The following is a 21,558-nucleotide window of genomic DNA, read 5'->3' on the forward strand; positions in this document are numbered from 1 at the left end:
ATCTTTCTATGACTTCCGATTGGGGCAGAAAAAATCTAGTACAGGTAACTCGATTTACGCGTGTTTGATTTACACGTTTTTGTTATAACGCCACCGAAAAAATATTATAATTAATTTAATTTGTGCGATTGGTTTGCTTATATGCAATTTGGCACAACTGCATTTTCAAACTGAGCGCCAGACGCAATTTCAAACTGCGTGTCAGAGAGTTCTGCAGCTAGCCGATAGGTGGGAGCTCCGGGGCCGGATCCAAGAAGCAGGTTGTTGTCTATGTTGGTACAGACAACCTCCATAGCAACCTCCTGCTCGCATACCAACCTTCGTAAAATAGGATCCACAAAGATTCGTTGCTGTTGGCGGGTGGAGGTTGGCAGCCCACCTAAAAGTGCTCATTGGCTGCCAGGAGCTGGATCCAAGAAACTTTAACAACATCAGAGCAACCTCCTGCCATGAAATGGCATCCATGAACGCTTGGAGGGATGGTAACGAGGTTGCTATCAGGTTGCTCTCAGGTTGCTGGGACCACCACCTCTCGAGTCAGTGTTACTGTCTTATATATGCATTTATGTTCACAAATCAACATTTCTATTAGCTTTTTTACAAACCCTGCCCCCAAGAAAGGATTGTTTTGTAATGCATAAAGTGAAATCTTACATGGAATACCAAAAAATAGAACAGAGATGAGATCGGCCACAGACGAGGAGGAGACTCGCGGCGACTCAGCCACTTCTTCTTCTTGTGACTCTTTTAGCTTGCATGTTGCTTATATAGATTCACTACTAATGAATGCATATATGCATTCATTACTAATGAAATACCATGGTATTTCATTAGTAATTCACTATCACTCAGTGCCACGTAGTTGAGGTTATCCTCATGGCATGAGCGTATATGAATTCTAATATATGATATCCATTATAGCAGGCAATAGAGGAGTGGAAACATAAATATCGTGGTGAAAGCAACACACAAGCTAAACGGGTCACAAGAAGAAGTGGCCGAGTCGCCACGAGTCTCCCCCTTGTCTGTGGCCGATCTCATCTCTGCTTTATTTTTTGGCATTCCATGTAAAATTTCACTTTATGCATTACAAAACAATCTTTTCTGGTGGGGGTAAGGTTTGTAAAAGTTAATAGAAATGTTGTTTTGTGAATATAAATGCATATATAAGACAGTAACACCACCTCGAGAGGTGGTGTTCCCAGCAACCTGAGAGCAACCTCGTTACCGTCCCTCCAAGCATTCGTGGATGCCATTTCGGAGCAGGAGGTTGCTCTAACATTGTTAAAGTTTCTTGGATCCAGCTCCTGCTCTTCTTGTGCCTCATTTGCAGTCTGCCAGCACTGAGTACAGACGGAATCTCTTCAATCTGCCTATAATTTACCAAGATGGCCCCAAAACATCCTTCATCTTCTGCATGTGGGGTTATTATTGATAAGTGGACTTTTGATAAAGTGGTAAAGCTCAGAGGAAGATGGTGACTGACTGTGGTGTGAGTGGTGAAGGCAGTGACGCAGTGAGTGTTTTATTTACGTATTCTTTGTTTTGTTGTTTTCTCTTATTATTTTTTGCTTTTTCCTTTACTTTAAATACACTTCTAGTATTTAGAATGGTAAATAATAAAACCATATTAATTTAGCCAAATAAATAGAGTATTTTGTACAAATTTTTTGGGACCACATCCCGCATCCCCCCTATTATCTATTGTTTCCTTTGAGAATTACATGTTTGTTTTACGCAAATTTTGATATACACGATGTCTCTTGGAATGCATCTATCGCATAAATCGAGAGTTGCCTGTAGTTTTCAATGCCTCAAAAACTCAATTCCTCCATCTATTAACTCGACACAACCTTCCAAACAATTATCTACTCTTCTTCAATGACACTCAACTGTCTTCCTCTTCCATACTGAATATCCTCAGTCTGTTCTTTACTCATGATTTTAATTGGAAACTTCACATCTCATCTCTTGCTAAAACACCTTCTATGAAGTGAGGTGTTCTGTAGTGTCTCCGCTAGTTTTTCTTGCTCCTCCAACTGCTAATTCTGTACAAGGGTCTGTATGGAGTACTCCTCGCATGTCAGGGGGGTTCCACTCACAAAATTTTATTAGATAAGATGGAATCAAAAGTTTTTCGTCTCATCAGCACCCCTCCTCTGACTGACTGTCTTCAGCCTCTTTCTTATCGCTGAAATGTTGCATCTCTTTCTGTCTTTTATCACTATTTTCATGCTAACAGCTCTACTGATCTTGCTAACTGTATGCCTCCCCTCCTCCTGTGACCTCGCTGCACAAGGCTTTCTTCTTCTTCACATCCCTTTTCTGTCCAACTCTCTAATGCAAAAGTCAACTAGAGCTCTAAAACATTCATACCTTTCACTGGTAAACTCTGGAACTCATTACCTGCTTCTGTATTCCTGTCTTCCTATAACATAACCTCTTTTAAGAGAGAGGTGACAAGACATTTGCTCCCTAATTTTAGAGAACCAGCATCAAGTGGACTTTTTTTTTTTTTAGCATTGTGTTGCCCTTAGTTGGCCTTCTCTCCTACATAAAAAACAAAACAAAACATGTATGTGGTGGGTTACACTCAAAACAGATTTATTAGATAAGTTGAAATCAAGAGCTTTTCAACTTATCAGTGCCTCTCGTTTGACTGATGTCTTCAGCCACTTTCTCACTGCTGGAATATTGCATCTCTTGCTATCATCTATTGCTATTTTCATGCTAACTGCCCTTCTGATTTTGCTAACTTAATATATCTCCTCCTCTTACAGCCTCACTGCACAAGGCTTTCTTCTTGCTCTCATCCCTACTCTATTCAAATTTAATACAAGAGTTAGCCAATACACTCAATCATTCATACCTTTCTTTGGTAAACTCTGGAACTCACTACCTCCTTCTGCATTTCCAACTTCATTCTCTCTTTTTTTTTCTTCCCTAACTGTCTTTGACTGTAAGGGGACTGGCAATTAAGTGGGCTTTTTTTTTTTTTATGTTGCCATTGGCCAGCTTCCCCCTCTCACATAAAGAAAAAAAATAATTATATTGAATTCAGTTATCATGTACTCTCACTCAACACTATATAAGTAAAGAAATAAACAAAATAAAAATTTGGAACACACACCAATCTGTCACTGTCTTCCTGTGGGTGAAATATCCTGATCAGCAAGGCAATCAGTCTGATGGCTGAGCCTTCCGATATCCCCTGTGCTTTGGTGAGTGCCAGGTAAGAATCATACTGGTAGCGTAGGTCAAGTTTGGTGCGGCGCTGGCTCAACACACCACGTGCCCAGGCCTGCAGTGTCACTGCAGCTGCTTCTCTGCGTCTCTGTCTCTGCAAACAAAAGAAGTGTATAAATTTTGACACCTGGAATAATCACGTTTCAAAACAATATAATATATAATAACAACCTTCATAACTAAAGCAAGAAATTATGGTTATGAAGTAAAACATAATAACATATGTAAATTCCAATTACTTACCTCCCGTTCCTCCCGGTCTGCCTTCAGCTGGTTGAGGAGGTCTGAACGCTCAATGTTGCGGGTCTTGCTTGCCCCACCCAGCCTCTGCTGAGGCTTCCTGCGGTAATCTCCCTCAAAGCTCCACATGATGATCTTTCAGGAAATCCCTAAAAATTAAAAATAACAATAAATCTTATTCTTGATATAATACAAAGAAATTAATGTGGAAAAATTATTAGAAAGGCTGGATCACCCAAATTCTCACCTTCAGAAGTGTGAGTAGATAATTACATAGAGTAGTAGATAGATTAGGCACAACTTATAAAATCTGCTATTTGGATATGTATATCTAAAAAAATAATGCACAAATAACTGTCAATTAACAACAAGGACTCCTTCATTTCACCCCTCCATACTTTATAGGTAATATTCTACTCAGGGGAAGCCAACCTGTTAAGACTTTTCTCTTCCCAAATAGCAAGACTGGTTATAAGATCACTGTCAATCCAAGCCTAATCATAAAATGAAGAGTTGAACTAAAAGTTTAAGATTTCCTCTAAGACTGCAGGTCACATTTTGTCTTGATTATTCTTCATTGACTTAATTCTATTTCAATATATACAGTGGTCACAAAAAAAAAAAGTATATATTTTCACCGCAATGAAAAAAGTACACACACGAATATCCATGTAGTATTTATCTGCGTTCCCACCACCAACAGAATAGGTGGAGTTAGTGATGATGTTGGTCGGCTAGAGCCAACCTCTATTCATTGTTCCTTACCACACCAGGCTTCAGTGCACCTCCAGTGCTTCTACAGCTCTTCTACAAAGATCGTCTTTGTTACGCTGCTCCTGAGCGTCCCTATTTGCTACTTGTGCACCAACTTCAAAGTGCTACCAGACACCCCATATTCATTATTGTGGGTTATGCACAGCTGTCTCTTCAAAATAAAGCCTGGGCCTTTGCCCTCTTAGTCAAAGACTGGTCTGTCATACATGTAGCGGCAAAATTAAAGCTAAAAACCACAGCAGAGAAACTTTATCTTGGTGCAGTACCAGATAGAAAATCAGGCTCTGGGGCACCAAGAAAGATGTCTCTGCGCACAGGCAAGGTCCTGGCAAGAGAGGTGAAAGAAGACCCTTCAATTACAGCCATCAGGCTGGAAGAGAAACACCTCAACGTCCTGCAGAACATCTCAGTGCGAACTATTCAACACCACCTTCAGAAGGGTTTAAAATTGCTAGCACGCCGCGCCACCAAGAAATTGCTTCTGACGGAAGCTATGAAGAAGTGACGTCTGGATTTCACCGGAGATATAAGGATTGAAGATTGGCAGACTAGCAGAAAGTAATGTTCAGCGATGAAAGCACATTCTGGCTGGTCATGGGAGTCTCCAAGGTCATGAGGAGGCCCAGTTACGTGTCCCATTATGACCCTCACTACACTTCTACAGCTCTTCTACAAAGATCGTCTTTGTTACGCTGCTCCTGAGCGTCCCTATTTGCTACTTGTGCACCAACTTCAAAGTGCTACCAGACACCCCATATTCATTATTGTGGGTTATGCACAGCTGTCTCTTCAAAATAAAGCCTGGGCCTTTGCCCTCTTAGTCAAAGACTGGTCTGTCATACATGTAGCGGCAAAATTAAAGCTAAAAACCACAGCAGAGAAACTTTATCTTGGTGCAGTACCAGATAGAAAATCAGGCTCTGGGGCACCAAGAAAGATGTCTCTGCGCACAGGCAAGGTCCTGGCAAGAGAGGTGAAAGAAGACCCTTCAATTACAGCCATCAGGCTGGAAGAGAAACACCTCAACGTCCTGCAGAACATCTCAGTGCGAACTATTCAACACCACCTTCAGAAGGGTTTAAAATTGCTAGCACGCCGCGCCACCAAGAAATTGCTTCTGACGGAAGCTATGAAGAAGTGACGTCTGGATTTCACCGGAGATATAAGGATTGAAGATTGGCAGACTAGCAGAAAGTAATGTTCAGCGATGAAAGCACATTCTGGCTGGTCATGGGAGTCTCCAAGGTCATGAGGAGGCCCAGTTACGTGTCCCATTATGACCCTCACTACACTGTCAAAATGGTCAAACATCCAGAGTGTGTTATGGTGTTAGGGGCATTCACTGGTCATAAGGGCTCTGTTGGAATCTACTTTCTTCCTAAGAACATGACGATGAAGGCAACTAATTACATTGAGGTCTTGGAGGAGCACATGCTGACATTTTAGAGCATTCACTAAGCAGAATATTCTATGCACGACTTAGCACTAGCACATAAGTTCATTGTGATAAACAGGCAACTCCTCAGACCTCAACTCCATCAAAAATGCCTCGCAACCCTGCGTGCTTTGGGGTCCGAGGGGGTCTCCAAGCGCACGGGTTCGAATCCTGTCCACGGTCCGAGTGTAGGTTGGGCTTTCTCACTCGGGGCAATGGTTTCCTAGCGGGTGGGCTTTGAGATAGTAGGTACCACAAAAAAGTATCCCTTTTAGCTCAGAAATTCCTGTGAGAAGTCCACATAGTATAAGAAAAAAAAAAAAAAAAAAAAAAAAAAAAAAAAAACATTGTATATATATATATATATATATATATATATATATATATATATATATATATATATATATATATATATATATATATATATATTTGGTGGCCGCCGTGGTACAGTGGAACCATGCGTGCTTTGGGGTCCGAGGGTCTCCAAGCGCATGGGTTCGAATCCTGTCCACAGTCCGAGTGTAGGTTGGGCTTCCTCACTCAGGGTATTGGTGGTGGTGGCGGTGAGCAGTGACCAGAACCAATCAGCTCGTGAACACACAGCGATAATTAGTTGCTGGCTCCTCCTCCTCCTCCTCATGACCATCATCTATCTCCCCCTCCACCTCTTCCTCCTCCTCTTCCCCCATCTAAACATTCGTCAGTGTGTGGTTGGGCTATGGGTACTACTACTACTACTACTACTACTACTATTATGGGTGCGCAATAACGACTTTCCAGATGCGCTAAAACTGAATTTTGCAGATTTTCGTAAGTATGTGAAAACGCGTAAACGCGATAATGGAAGGTTAGGTGTATGTACAGTGATACCTTGAGATACGGTCATCCTAACTTACGATTATTTTGAGATACGACATGAAATATTCGAAAATTTATGTCCCAACATACAACGAAAAATTTGAGATACGATGAACGATAATGATTATTGTAGAAGCGAATGCTAGGTAGCAAAATCTGTGGTCGGCTGCTGCCCGCTCAGTTTGTTTGTTGATGCCTCATTGTCCAAATACGTTGTGTTATTCGTTGTGTTTGTGCTCATTTTTCGTCTTATTTTGGATATATATACTTTATTTTGTTATTAACCATGGGTCCCAAAGCTAAAGACAAAGCTAGTGAAAAGAAAAAACCTAAGAAAATGATCACGATGGAAGCAAAACATGAAATTATCACAAAGTATGAGCGTGGCATTCGTATCATCGACTTGGCAAAGGAGTATGGCCACAATCCTTCTACAATATCCACAATCATACTGCAGAAGGAAGAGATCAAGAAGCTGCAACCTTCCAAAGGCGTCACCATTATTTCCAAGCTACGTACTGATAAACATGATGAGATGGAACGGCTACTTTTAATATTGATTAAGGAGAAGAAATTGGCTGGTGACTCTGTTTCTGAAGCGATCATCTGTGAGAAGGCTAACACCATTTTCCAAGACCTTAAGCGTGAAGCAGCCGAGACAGAGGGAGAATCATCACAGGGTAGCCAAGGGAGTGATGAGTTCAAAGCCAGTCGTGGATGGTTTGACAATTTTAAGAAATGAAGTGGCATTCATTCTGTCATTCGTCATGGAGAGGCATCGAGTGCTGATGTTAAGGGGGCTGAAAATCCAAAGGCATTCAAAGCTCATAAAGTGATCAAAGAAAGATTACAAGTTCTGTGGCATGCAAATAGTAAAGCATGGGTGACACATCAGTTTTTTATTGAATGGATGAACGTAGTTTTTGGTCCTTCAGTCAAGAAATACTTGACCGATAATGGTCTGCCACTTAAGTGTGTCCTCCTCTTGGATAATGCCCCCGGTCACCCCCCTGGTCTTGCAGATGACCTTTTAGATTAATTTAAATTCATTAAAGTTGTCTATCTGCCAGCCAACACAACATCTATCCTCCAGCCCATGGATCAACAGGTGACATCCAACTTTAAGAAACTTTTCACGAAGCATCTTTTCAAGCGTTGCTTTGAAGTTACTGAAAATATGAACCTAACATTGAGGGAGTTTTGGAAGCAACATTACAACATTGTGATCTGTGTTAAGCTTATAGATATTGCCTGGCAAGGTGTTACCAAAAGAACATTGAACTCAGCTTGGAGAAAATTATGGCCAGATGTTGTTTTAGAGCGAGACTTTGAGGGATTCGATCCTGTTGAGGAGGAGATTGTATCTATTGGTCGCTCTATGGGCTTAGAGGTAGACGAGGCAGATGTTGCTGAACTCGTTGAGGAGCACGATGAAGAACTCACGACGGAGGAGCTGAAGGAGTTACACAAGATTTCCCACGAGGAGGTAATGCAAGAACTCAGCAGTGAGGAGGATGTTGAGCAGGAGGAGGAACTAACTTCACATGAAATTTGTGATATCCTAGGCAAGTGGCAGGAAGTGGCAGATTTTGTGAAAAAAAGACACCCTGATAAATTGTCTACAGGCAGAGCGAGTGTCTTACATAATGATACGTGTCTCACATTCTTTTGTAACATTCTAAAAAGGAGGCAGATACAAACCTCTCTTGATCGTTACTTTGTGAAGGCCTCAGTTAGTGAAAGACAAGGAGAGTGCTGAAACTGATGAAAGTGAGGCCAAAAAAGCCAGACATGAAAGTGATGATTAGGTGATGATTACGTAAGAAAAAAAAAAAAAAATAAATAAATAATAATAAAAAAGCCACCCCCCCAAAAAAAACATTAAGAATAAGTTAGCATTAGAAATAAGTTTAGCAATGTTTTTGTGTTTACGTACATTACGTACGTATGAATCCTCCTCTTCCTCCCCCTGCAGGCCGCAGCTCACCGTCACTGTGGTAAGTAAAATTCCTTTCTTTTTTTATTGATTTTATAAACATTTATCATATTAATGTGTTTTTTTTTTATCATTACGTGTGTTATTACTCGTTTATTCATATACAAACTGTGTATATTATATGTAATTTAACTGTGTTTTGGGGTGGTTTCATAGCGCTAGAACGCATTAATTCATATTACATGTATTTATATGGGAAATATTGATTTGAGATACAATTTTTTTGACATACAACAATGGTTACAGAATGAATTAAAATTGTATCTCAAGGTACCACTGTATATATATATATATATATATATATATATATATATATATATATATATATATATATATATATATATATATATATATATATATTGCAGGGCATTTTGGTGGCAAGTTGAGTGAGGGAAGATGAGCTGCTGCTGACGCTGTTATTATTTTGAAGAGGGGGAGTGAGTGGTGCGCATGTTGTTCAGGAGAGGCGATGGTGTATTCAAAAGCCTGTCGGCTTGCGGGATATGGCGAAACTTTCAAACTTGGAAAAAATGACCTGGATAAAACTTCATTAAAGCGAGTTTGGTGTTCGTTAAATGAAACCTTCGTTGAAGCGAAATTTCGTTGTGAACCTTCATTAAGCAGGGGTTGCCTGTGTGTATGTATGTATATATATATATATATATATATATATATATATATATATATATATATATATATATATATATATATATATATATATATATATATATATATATATATATATATATATATATATATATATATATATATATATATATATATACAGTGTTCCTTGTTATTTCATGGTTCAACTTTCATGGCCTCACTGTTTCGCGGTTTTCATACATACTTGTAGATATGTTCTGTGAATTTTTTGCTATATCACGGAGTCTGTGGCATCAGTTACAAACACTGTATGTACAGTAATTCGGTAAGTTGGTGTAATAACAACGACAATGTACGTTACTATGTACATAAAGTACTGTACATGTATTGTTCGTATACATATACAGTGTTCCCCCGCCACATCGCGGTTCGTGATAAAAATGAAAAAATACAGGCATATTGCGGAAAAACACATTGTTTCACGTTAATGCGTGAGAGAGAAGGTTTCCCAGCATGCTAAACAAAGAGATGAGTTAACTCAGAGGCTTTGTACATACCCATGGCCAGTCATACAAAGAGTGTGATTGGTTACTGGCACGATCGACCAACGAGAGCATGAATGGGTTTATCCCTTGAGCCGATTGGCTGCGCATCATTGCAGCCTCACCCAACATCTTTCCTTGTTGTATACAAGGCCCATAGAATAGAAGATCAACCTACGCTCAGCTCTAATGGGAAAAGGGCTGGGGCTAGTGATGTCAGAGGGTTCACCAACAGGGGAGCTTCTTCCAGGGACGTGTCTTTCTTGCAGTGAAACCTCACGCTCTCCCTCTGCTCGCTGAGCAAATCATACTTACCTGGCACAGGAGACCTTACCGCTCCACACCCTCTACCTGCCAGGTCTCTCTCTCTCTCTCTCTCTCTCAACTGTCAGGGCATTCTCTTTCTCTCTCTTTAACCATTGTATCATTATCATATTTAATGATATCAATGCTCTTGCTGTTATTAATTATTATTATTATTACTATTTTCAAACTTTTGCTCCTATTATTATTAGTAAAGTGTTGCTGTTTTCATTATTAATATTATTTCATTTTTATGTTACATATATAACTGAGGCAATTTATATCTTCACAAGTAACTGAATGGGGACCTCTCAATAACTAGACATCAGAAATTTACTAATATAATAGACTAAGGTGCAAAATTACCAGGAAAAAAAAATAATAATGGTTTTCATTTATCACATACTACATACTACATATTATATACTACTGATAATTAAAACTGTCATGCACTGCACAACTTGGCATTGTGACCAATGTTGGTGCAGAACAGAGAGAAAATGGGAGAGAGATAAGCACGTGAACAACTACCCAGCAGCTTGCTACCTCAACCAACATCCCCTTGTGAACCCGCTGACATCATGGATGCGCATATCAGACACATTTTGAACACCTCGTAGGTCGACCTTCTATTCTTTGGGCCTTGGTTGTATCTTGCCAGTCTCGTCCACGCTGCTTGCTGACTGTCTCGCATACTGTATCTTAGTGTTGTGTTCGCGATAACTTTTTTTATTTAACTAGTGATTCGTTAAGCCCTTAGAATGCCGCCTAAGCGCTGTGCCTCTGCGAAAGCTTCCTCTAGTGAGCCCAAGAGGAAGAGGAAGATGATGACCATCAGTGAAAAAGTGAAACTTTTGGATATGATCAAAGAGGGCAGAAGAGAGTGAGTGTTACGTATCGTATGAGAGGGGGGGTATGATCAAAGAGGGCAGAACAGAGTGAGTGTTACGTATCGTATGAGAGGGGGGAAGAGATAGAGAGAAAAAGAGAGAGAGAGAAAATGTATAATTACTGTATAAGGTTTTATAATTAAATAGATTTAAATAAAATACTGTATATATAAAGTATAAATACTGTTTATATATTTTAAACATTCTGGTACCCACAACACATACACGAAAATTCCTAGGGGGGCAAATCCTACTTCGTGGTTTTTCATCTTTTGCGGGGTGTTCTGGTATCCATTAACCACGATAAACGAGGGATCATTGTATATATACAGTAAGCCCCCCCCATTTGGCAAATTAATTAGTATGGCGAAACTAGCGCCAAATGCGAATTTTGCCAAACACGAGTTCTTTATACCATATAAATTGCCTAAAAAATGCCTCAATCAGTCTTTGGTCATTGCCAAAGTCCCTCTTTTGACCCCTAAAATACTATCTTTCGAGCTGAAATAAAATCTTTTGCCTTCATATATTAGAACACATGTACAAAACAGACCAGTAAACAATAAATAAAGCTAATAAGACATGATATAAAGGCTGTAACTCCCGTTTCTCCACCCGTTTCCCTCGCCCACTTTTGTCCTTACCACCACCACCATTGTCCTTACCCCCGCTGGTGCCACCTGTTGTCCTGGTAGAGGCCATGTTGGCGGTAAATCACCAGAATTCGTTCCCATACAAGCAGAACAGGGTAGCACAAAGAAAATGGCTGAAGGGGACTCTAACACTGCGTTCTGAAGTCACTGGGGAGCTGCGTGATTCGCCGTACGGCCGCCAAGTTTGAATTCAAATCACCAAGCATCCACACAGTGGTCCTAGGCCACCCTACTGCCAAAAGCCGTGTGATTCGCCGTACGGCCGCCAAGTTTGAATTCAAATCGCCAAGCGTCCACACAGTGGTCCTAGGCCACCCTACTGCCAAAAGTGAATTTTGCCAAGTGCAGGGGCTTACTGTATATATATGGAGCTCTGATGTATTATTGCCTTGTATTTTGTTTTATTTTTTGAGGTGTGGACTAGATATTTCAAGCGCACTTTAATAGTTTTGGGTAGAGTACTGGAGGTGCAGAGATGCATTACTGGACCGAGGAAAAAATTTTAATGCGCAGAAGTACAGGTACAGATTATATGTGTTTTGAGGAGTGGTACTGGACTACCCAATATCCAGTAACATGCCCAGCTCTGCTCAGTAATGGTCTCTCCATTCATCATTTTTCCAGGCAATCCCCAATTAACGAATGTTCACACAATGAAATTTCGCTACAATGAACATTTCTTTTTACTACCATCTGCTTGTATAACAAACACCAAACTCGCTTTAACAAAATTTTATCAAGATAATTTTTTCCAAGTTTGAAAGCCCTGCTGTATCACGCAAACCACCCTACTGCCAAAAGCCGTGTGATTCGCCGTACGGCCGCCAAGTTTGAATTCAAATCGCCAAGCGTCCACACAGTGGTCCTAGGCCACCCTACTGCCAAAAGTGAATTTTGCCAAGTGCAGGGGCTTACTGTATATATATGGAGCTCTGATGTATTATTGCCTTGTATTTTGTTTTATTTTTTGAGGTGTGGACTAGATATTTCAAGCGCACTTTAATAGTTTTGAGTAGAGTACTGGAGGTGCAGAGATGCAGTACTGGACCGAGGAAAAAATTTTAATGCGCAGAAGTACAGGTACAGATTATATGTGTTTTGAGGAGTGGTACTGGACTACCCAATATCCAGTAACATGCCCAGCTCTGCTCAGTAATGGTCTCTCCATCCATCATTTTTCCAGGCAATCCCCAATTAACGAATGTTCACACAATGAAATTTCGCTACAATGAACATTTCTTTTTACTACCATCTGCTTGTATAACAAACACCAAACTCGCTTTAACAAAATTTTATCAAGATAATTTTTTCCAAGTTTGAAAGCCCTGCTGTATCACGCAAACCGACAGGCTTTTGAATACACCAGCGCCTCTCGTGAACAAAACGCGCACCACTCACTCCCTTACCCTTCCCCGCTCTTAGTTCAAAACAATAACAGCATCAAGCAGCAGCTAGTCTTCCCTCACTCAACATGCCACCAAAACACCCTGCAACCAGCCCTGCAATGTCGCCTAGCGTTGCTAACACCAGGAAGTCTCTTACTCTCAAAATGAAGATGGATATTATTCACAGATACGAAGCGAGAAAACTAATAGCATTGCTTGCCACCATGGCTTGACTCCATCTACTGTCTCTACTATTTTCAAGTCAGTAGACTCTATTAACCCTTAAAGTACGGTGATCGTTTCAGGATGATTGTAGCGTTGCGTGCAGAAAGGCGGGGATCTTTCCAGGAATTATGATTTTTTTTTGCGCTAAACGTTTGAATCTCTCCCCCTCACTATTGGTCCTGGGGCAAATGGAGGTATCTGGCAACTTTTCTTGCTCATCTCCTCGAGCCTTGAGACATATGTTCCCTCACAATAGGTCATCTTTTCCCATTTTGAGGCGACATCTGGCAACCCCTGTGACCCGGAGGGAGGAAATTGCATTGTTGCGTTTGACCTTAAATTGAAATAAAAAATATCAATTCCAGCTTTGTCTGGACTGGTGACACTACACTGGAATATTTTGCCTTACCTAAAACTGTATTGTTAAGCTTCACCTTAAATTGAATATCCTCGGTCTGTCTTTTACTCATAATCTTAAATAGAAACTTCACATCTCATCTCTTGCTAAAACAGCTTCTATGAAGTTAGGCATTCTGCAGCGTCTCCTCCAGGTTTTCTCGCTGCTCCAACTGCCACTGCCTTATCCATACTTGTATGGAATACTCTTTGCATGTTTGGGGGGTTCCACTCATACAGCTTTATTAAATAGGGTGGAATCAAAAGCTTTTTGTCTCATTAACTCCCCTCCTCTGACTGACTGTCTTCAGCCTCTTTCTCACTGCCGAAATGTTGCATCTCTTTATCTTTTATCACTATTTTCATGCTAACTGCTCTACTGATCTTGCTAACTGCATGCTGCCCCTCCTCCTGTGGCCTCGCTGTTCAACCCTCTAATACAAGAGTTAACCAGTACTCTCAATCACTTATACCTTTCGCTGGTAAACTCTGGAACTCCCTACCTACTTCTGTATTTCCATCTTCCTACAACTTAACTTCTTTTAAGAGAGACGTTGAGATGTTTGTCCCTTGCTTTTGGTTGACTCTTTTGACCTATTAGAGAACCTGAAGTTTTAGTGGGCCTTTTTTTTTTCTAACATTTTGTTGCCCTTGGCAGCGTTCCCTCTTGCATAAAAAAAGAAAAGAAAAGTGATTTTCCGTGGTTACAGTGTATCTATAGAGAGATGTCTGACGGGTTGTGCCGTGTGTACCCAAGGATGAATGGGCATATAAAGTATATCCAACTATAATTGAGTAACTGTAAATGCTTGTGTGCACGCAAGATGTCACATACAGTGGAACCATGCGTGCTTTGGGATCCGAGTGGTCTCCAAGCGCACGGGTTCGAATCCTGTCCACGGTCCGAGTGTAGGTTGGGCTTCCTCACTCAGGGCAACGGTTTCCTAGCGGGTGGGCTTTGAGATAGGGGGTACCCAAAAAGTATCCCCTTTAGCCCATAAATTCCCGTGAAAAGCCCACATGGTATAAATAAAAAAAAAAAAAGTAGTGTAAGTACCATAAAAAAAAAAAAGACAAAAAATTACTTTAAGCTTGTGACTCAGTTCAAATTTCAAAGCATCATCCTGGGTGAACATTGCACTTGAACACATTAAAACTTTCAGATATATAGTACGGTAAGAACACTACTGAAGCATATAAGTGTGGTGTGCACAGGGTACAAGGCCTAATTATGCCATTAACCACTTGTTCTATAAAGGTGGGTACACTGGTTAATGCAACAACCTGTTCACTCAAGCCACTCCAAATATCCACAGTTCTCTAGGGAAAGCTATACTTCTTTATATCCCTTAAACCAGTTGTTCTCAACCTGGGGGCCATGACCCCCAACAGAGCCACAATGAGAATTTAAGGGGACCATGATGAACTGTTGCAAATTATACATTTCTAACTAACTTTGGGTAAGTGAATGAAAAAACATAACTGTCCTATCAGAAGAAAATTTTCTTTTTAATTGGTTAATTTGGTGAAAAAAAAACCTTAGTTACACAATATTGTTACATATGCATGTGTACGTGTGAATGTGTACAAAATTGCATTTGTTTGCGCAATGTCAGGGTGGGATTTGGGAGATATATGAAGGGGAGCCACATGACTGTTAAGAATTAATGACGGGAAGATCTTTTTTTCTCTTTTAATGAAAGATCTGGGACAAATGTCTTGAAACCTCCCTCTTAAAAGAAGTCAAGCCATAGGAAGATGGAAATAAAGAAGCAAGCAGGGTGTTCCAAAGTTTACCAGAAAAAAAGTATGAATGACTGAGAGTATTGGTTAACTACTACTGCATTAGAGAGTTGGACAAAATAAGGATGAGAGGAAGAAGAAAACCTTGTGAAGCAAGGCCGCAGTTAGCAAGATCAGAGGAGCAGTTAACATGAAAATGGCAATAAAAGATAGCAAGGGATGCAACATTCCTGCAGTGAGAAAGAGGCTGAAGACATTCAGTCCGAGGAGGGGAGATGATGAGACAAAAAGTTTTTTATTCCACTCTATCTAATAAAACTGTATGAGTGGAACCCCGCCAACCATACAAAGAGTATATACTCCATACAAGGACTTATAAGACCCTCGTACAGAATGAGGATGGAGACAAAAAGGTTGAGAATCACTGCCTTAAACAGTGACTCTTTCTCAGAATAAGAACAAGTATTTACTGCCTTATGTGGGTTACTAAGCATGAAAACACTAATGAATGACAAAGAAGGGAACAAGACTATCATTTCTATAACAAAAATCAAGTAAATTACAAGACTTAATAATTCTGCAACTATCATAGTGACTCAGGTAGGACCAACACAATACACATGTGCTACCTCGTGTGGTGACTTACTGAGCAATAAACTACTTATGAGAGGAAAAGAATGAAACAAGAATAGCAGTGTCATCTATATTAAAACAAAAGTAAACTACAACTCAAAACAAACCTGCAACCATCACACTCACTCAAGTATGGTTAGCAGACACATTTGTTTCTCATATGGGGAACTGAGTAGCTCCCAAGACGAGAAACACACACTTGCGTACTTACCTAACGAAAGTGCTGCTCCGCAGGAAAACACCACTGCTCTCCCGCCTGCCATTGTCACTCAGCCGTTAATTAATCCTACTACTGCACCTCTACCTCCCTCAAACCTTGCTTAAGAGGACCTGATGACATGACGCACCTTTACCACCATTCAAACCCGGAATTGTGACGGTCATGTGGCGTAACAGCAAGAAGGAATGATGATCATCACCAGTACACCACCACCACCACCGCTGCATTCACTGTGACATGACACTTCCCTCCATCTCCTTCCCTACCTCTCCATACTTCCCTTCGTTCTTCAAATCAAGAGATAGGACACGAAATATAAAGAAATAGGAGGAGAAATATGGAAAAAGGATTCTACAACAACATATAGAAATGAATGGGAGTGAAATAAGAAAAGAAAGTAGATGGGGTAAGAATGACTAGATCAGTAGCCCTCGTTCATAATATTTTTTTCCCTTCTTTTCCTCCTTATTTTCATCTTTCTCTTTTTCATTATCAGTCTAGAATAGTTATTAAGAAAGACTTTTAAAATGTCGAGTGTTTGAAATATTGCTACCTCTTGGTAATTTGCCGGTATTCCCACTCCCCCCCCAAAAAAAAAAAAAGTAAAGTATGTAAAAAGTAACATAATGACATAATTGTGATTAAGAAATCTGAGCAAATATATTTTTCATGATAAACTATGAAATAAAAAGCTTACTTACCCTACATTTAGTGAAAAAAGGAAGAAAACCAATCAGCTGATCCCTTCCCGCGCAGAGCACAAACACAGCCATTCTGTGTATGTGAGGATTTAAATACCCTGCACCACCCTTTATTTCACCTTTACCGCTCAACAAAGGTTAGTTATTGAATATATGGCTTGATTAATGAGTGCCAGAGGATAAATAGGTTTACAAGCTGGCGCCTCTCCACGTGTGCGTCTATTAAAAATATAATATACAAGATCTACATGGAACTTAGAGAGGATAATTGGGGTTCCGGGTTGACTGAGCCTGTGACTTGCTGGTATGAGTTGCCAATAAGGTACGTTGGGCGGGAGAGGCTACCATTTAATGCAATCACGTTTACTTACAGGCTGCAGCAACAATGGAAGACCAGAAATACCTAAGAGTCCTTCATCCCAACGTCCGAGGGCAGTCTCGGCTCTTGGTGTCTTCAAGTGGCAATCTTTCTCTCAATGTACAAAACAGAGGCAAAAAGAGAAAAAAGTAAGTTTTCCCTATTTGTATAAAAAAAAAAAATGCTGTATTTTATTGGAGCCTCAGAAAGCCAGTTACTTTGTATAATATAACAATAATTTATAATAGTACTTATATTATCTGTATCATGTTTCAGTGACGAAAACCAAGGCTCTGCAAAATGCAAGCGTAAGGATGGAATCTTCATAGACTCAGACTTAAAGAAAGCTGTAAAAACTGCATCAACATCTACTCAGACGGACTCACCTCAAAATGCTGCAGAGGTACCACCCCCTGCAAGCCCTGCACCCACCACCTCCAAACAGGCAACAATTGACATGCTCACCAATGGTAATTCTGCCACAGAATCAAATAATTTTGTGTGAAAGCACTGTTCCATATTGTAGACTATATATACCATGTTTATTGTTTACTGTAATAGTTTATATTTTCACTGATCATAAAATAAGATGAAACAGGATCTTAGGTTTGACTTTTTTTTTTTTTTTTTTTTAACAGCTGACTACACCCTAAGTATGAGTAGCACCTTGGATGAAAACAAAAGTGTAGGAATAACAATTTCACTCACTCTAAGGCTTAACTTTGGAAAAGTAAAGAATGGCACCTCCTTTCTAATCATTGAAACAACCATGGAAGGTGATAGAATACTTACTATACAACATGTCTGTGATGTTTTTAATGTGGGGATGGCTTTTGTAAGGCCATAGTAATGAAATTGATATTCCAGTGCCTGCAGAATCTAAGTCTACAATTATTTGGGTTTTGGTATTTTTGGTTAGTGTCTGCATTTTGGTTAGGCTGGGTTAGTGTTCGTGGTAAGGTTAGGTTAGGTTAAGATAGTTTACGGGGAGGGTCTAGGGGGTGCAGCCCCCCCCAGCTAGCAGTTTATGTTAGGTTAGGATAATTTCAGCAAAAATTATCCATGAATTTTTACATTTTCCAATTTTTTCTATTAAGGTTAGGTTAGGTTAGGATAGTTTAAGGGGATCCAGGGGGTGCAAGCCCCCCGACTAGCAGGGTATTATGTTAGGTTCCGATAATTTCAGTAAAAATTATCCATGAATTTTTACATATTCCAAATTTTTTTCCCTTTAAAATAGCTGTTTTTGTCTTTAGATTTTTCAGATAGTCATATGACACTTCCTGGCTCTCTCCCCATAAAACCCCCGATTTCCCACAGTTGCCCAAGCTTGCTGAGGCAAGTGGGGGTGTGAAATGGAGGAAAAGGGGGAGGTCCTATTCTGTACTTTTACCCTTAAATCCAAAGAATCGAAGAAATTGTCCATTATATAGTTACCTAATTTTGCATTTCCATTCACTCATCTCCACACATCTTCCAGCATTGTCATTAGGTTAAATTTTTTGCTATACTCAACCAACTAACAGGGGTATTCACACCCTTGCAGACACTGCTCCAGCTGACTACTGGGAGGCGTTAGCAGAGAAAAGGCGGGAGGCACTGGAGGACACTCTACAGGAAAACCAAAAGCTTCATGAGAAAAACAAAGAACTTGAGAGTGAGATTTCTGTTTTGAAAGAAGAAAATAAGCAATTGGAAGACATGGTGGAAGAGGCCAAGCAGCTGGCTGCTCTTGTGCAGGTGAGACTCAGCTTGTGGTTGTGGTGAGGTGCAAGTTCAGTTTGGCAGTGTACCTCATTATTAATATCAAGAAAAAATTTGACTGGTTTGTTTTATTTGGGATTTCTTTATCTGAAGTATTTTATGAGAGAACCATTGACCATGATTTTACGAATTGGCAGTTAATTATGTAATACTACTATGTAATAATAAATGGGTCTAATATAGGTTAGGTTAGATGACAATCCGAGACTGAAAATAGACAAGGGAAGGAAGATCTAAGAGGTAAAGTGTGAAGAACTACACCTGTTAGTGTTTGCAAGATTTGGTCAGCAGTTACCAACTCACTGATGGATCTTTTCTTTTCCAGTCTGTTACAGGAGGAGAAGAAGCAGCTGAATAGAACATATTTCAAGAGGGAAGAGTCCAGCTAGTCTAGATTTCCTTCACTTTTAAAACTGACAATTGTTTGTGAGAACATCCTAGTAATCACAAATTTGATGTGATATGATTTTAGGAACATTCTGTGAATTTGTATGTGACACTTAGGCTATTTATTGAGATGAATACTGTACCTATATTTTTTACTGATGATGGAACTGCTTAATAAATTAGCTTTTTTTTTTTTTTTTTTTTCATAGGATTAAGTAAAAGCAAAATGTATTTTCTGTTCATTTAGTGTAAGTAATGTTGTGTGTGTCTTCAGGGCATTTTGGAAGCTGTGGTGTGGCTCAGCCAGCCAGGGGTGTCCTGTAAGGAAGACAAGGCCCCAGTGATGTGTGATATCAGTCAAGAAAATAAACTGGATAGATACTAAAAAAATATTTAATTCCCGAGAAACTCACATTCATGTTATGCATGTATGCACTTTATACTATATCTATATCTATCTATCTATCTATATATATATATATATATATATATATATATATATATATATATATATATATATATATTATATATTTATATATTTATATATATACTTACAGTATAAACTGGAAACTTTACATCTCATCTCTTGCTAAAACAGCTTCTATGAAGTTAGGCGTTGTAACGCGTCTCCAGTAGTTTTTCTCACCCCTCACCTGGGTAACCCTGTACAAGGGTGTTATCCGGCCATATATGGAGCTCTCTTCGAATGTATGGGAGGCGGTTCCACTCACACAGTTTTGTTAGGTAGGATGAAATCAAAAGCTTTTCGTCTCATCAATTCCTCTTCTTTGACTGACTCTTCAGCATCTTCCTGCCGGAATGTTGCCTGTTTTTGCTATCGTCTATCGCCAATTGCGCTTCTGATCTTGCTATCTGCATGCTTCCCCTCTTCCTACGGCTTCGCTGCACAAGACTCTCTCCTTCCTCTCCCCCTTATTCTGCCGAACTCCCTAATACAAGAGTTTAATCAGCCATTACTCCCAATTATTCTTACCTTTCTCTGGTAAATTCTGGAACTCTTACATGCTTTTGTATTTTCAACTTCCTATGATTTGACGTCATTTAAGAGGGAGGTTTCAAGACATTTATCTCTTTCTTTTGGGTAATTTGCTCGAACTTGCAAGGAAACTGGCAATTTTTTTCTTTTTTTTTTATTTCACTCTATGTTGCCCTTGGCCAGTTTTTTTCCTTGTATAACACACACACACACACACACACACAGAATAGATACAGAATCTTAAGTTTTTTTTGGATAACACTGATCACTGTTTTTTTCATAATAGTTCTTGTGTAGAGTTCTGCGAAGCCGAAGTTTGAGGTGTGATTGTGGAAGATGTATGTACGTAGTATATATTGTTCATTTGACTATTCCTGTCTTCTGATAATGGCTTGAGCCTTTGATATTAAGTTACATGCAAGATATTTTCTTCCTGACAAGCTTGCAGTACTCTATATAAAATAGCTATAAAGTTTCTTTTTCATGAAGTCTGACAAAATACCACAATGATACCGATTCACAAGAGATTATTATAAAAAAAAAAAAAAAAACATGAGAAAAACTGGTCAACAACGTAGTAGCTATACATTATTAAAAAAAACATAAATGATTAAAGTAGAACAACTACAAATAACTTAATGCAATCGAAGCACGCAATGTTCAATAGCGCCTGCTTTGCGTGAAGCTGGCCACATCCTGTCACTAGCCAAGTAATGGAAAAAAAAATATAGTACAACATAAATACGATCAATATTCACTGTTTCAGCAGATCAATATATCACTGACAAAAAAAATTCTTGAACCTAAACAAATAAAAAAAAACATATATTTGGGCTAGCTATAGGATAATGCTGTAAGTTCGTGTACCTCATTATACATTCTAATAATGACCTATCCTAATGTTGCTTGCTGGCTGCTCTGGAGAACACCAGTACATTGAGATGAGTAGTAACTGAATTAAAGTACTGCCGACGCTGTGGCGCGCTCACGTATTTAGCGTAATTCTGCATAATATTGCATTTCAATATCAATAATAAGGCTGTGCTGATTGAGGGAAGCTTTCATTTGATGATCTGCATTTAATTCCTGGATTGATGTGCTCAGTTTATATTTTTACAAAACTTTTATTTATTTATCTTTGATAATCATTATATCATATGTTTAATTCATCTGCTATCCTTCCGCGGTTTGCCTTGTTCTGGAGAG

At 39.5% G+C, this 21,558-nt stretch overlaps 2 protein-coding genes across 7 annotated transcripts in view; one reads left to right on the plus strand and one right to left on the minus strand.

Annotated features, from left to right (window-relative positions):
- Nucleotides 1-16,423, minus strand: part of LOC123500191 (ubiquitin-protein ligase E3C-like) — a 58,378-nt gene extending 41,955 nt beyond the window's left edge. For 3 of the 6 annotated variants that reach the window (XR_006673210.1, XM_045248958.1, XM_045248962.1), the window contains exons 1-3: nucleotides 16,273-16,423; nucleotides 3,490-3,635; nucleotides 3,131-3,340 (exon numbers count right to left, since the gene is read on the minus strand). Coding sequence is in view for 4 of the 6 variants with exons in the window: in XM_045248958.1 (XP_045104893.1) it covers nucleotides 3,131-3,340; nucleotides 3,490-3,615 (336 nt within the window). In the remaining 2 variants the exon portion in view is untranslated. Of the gene's footprint in view, nucleotides 1-3,130; nucleotides 3,341-3,489; nucleotides 3,636-8,489; nucleotides 8,546-16,136 lie in introns of those variants that run through there. The other 3 variants (XM_045248959.1, XM_045248960.1, XM_045248963.1) reach the window with 3 other exon arrangements.
- Nucleotides 16,424-16,898: 475 nt separating this feature from the next.
- On the plus strand, nucleotides 16,899-19,553 carry LOC123499690. Its single transcript, XM_045248080.1, has 5 exons — nucleotides 16,899-16,983; nucleotides 17,220-17,353; nucleotides 17,481-17,674; nucleotides 18,751-18,944; nucleotides 19,294-19,553. The coding sequence occupies exons 2-5, from the start codon at nucleotides 17,232-17,234 to the stop codon at nucleotides 19,324-19,326; spliced, it is 543 nt and encodes a 180-aa protein (XP_045104015.1). The 5' UTR covers nucleotides 16,899-16,983; nucleotides 17,220-17,231; the 3' UTR covers nucleotides 19,327-19,553.
- Nucleotides 19,554-21,558: the final 2,005 nt, after the last annotated feature.

This window comes from Portunus trituberculatus, chromosome 50, assembly GCF_017591435.1.
Source record: "Portunus trituberculatus isolate SZX2019 chromosome 50, ASM1759143v1, whole genome shotgun sequence".
Classification (NCBI taxonomy): domain Eukaryota; kingdom Metazoa; phylum Arthropoda; class Malacostraca; order Decapoda; family Portunidae; genus Portunus; species Portunus trituberculatus.

Excerpts from the sequence above, each read along its gene's own strand:
- LOC123499690 (XM_045248080.1), top strand. The coding sequence starts at position 17,232 with ATGGAAGACCAGAAATACCTAAGAGTCCTTCATCCCAACGTCCGAGGG. Across the intron at positions 17,354-17,480 it reads AGAGGCAAAAAGAGAAAAAA|TGACGAAAACCAAGGCTCTG; the intron begins GTAAGTTTTCCC and ends ATCATGTTTCAG. Across the intron at positions 18,945-19,293 it reads AGCTGGCTGCTCTTGTGCAG|TCTGTTACAGGAGGAGAAGA; the intron begins GTGAGACTCAGC and ends TTTCTTTTCCAG.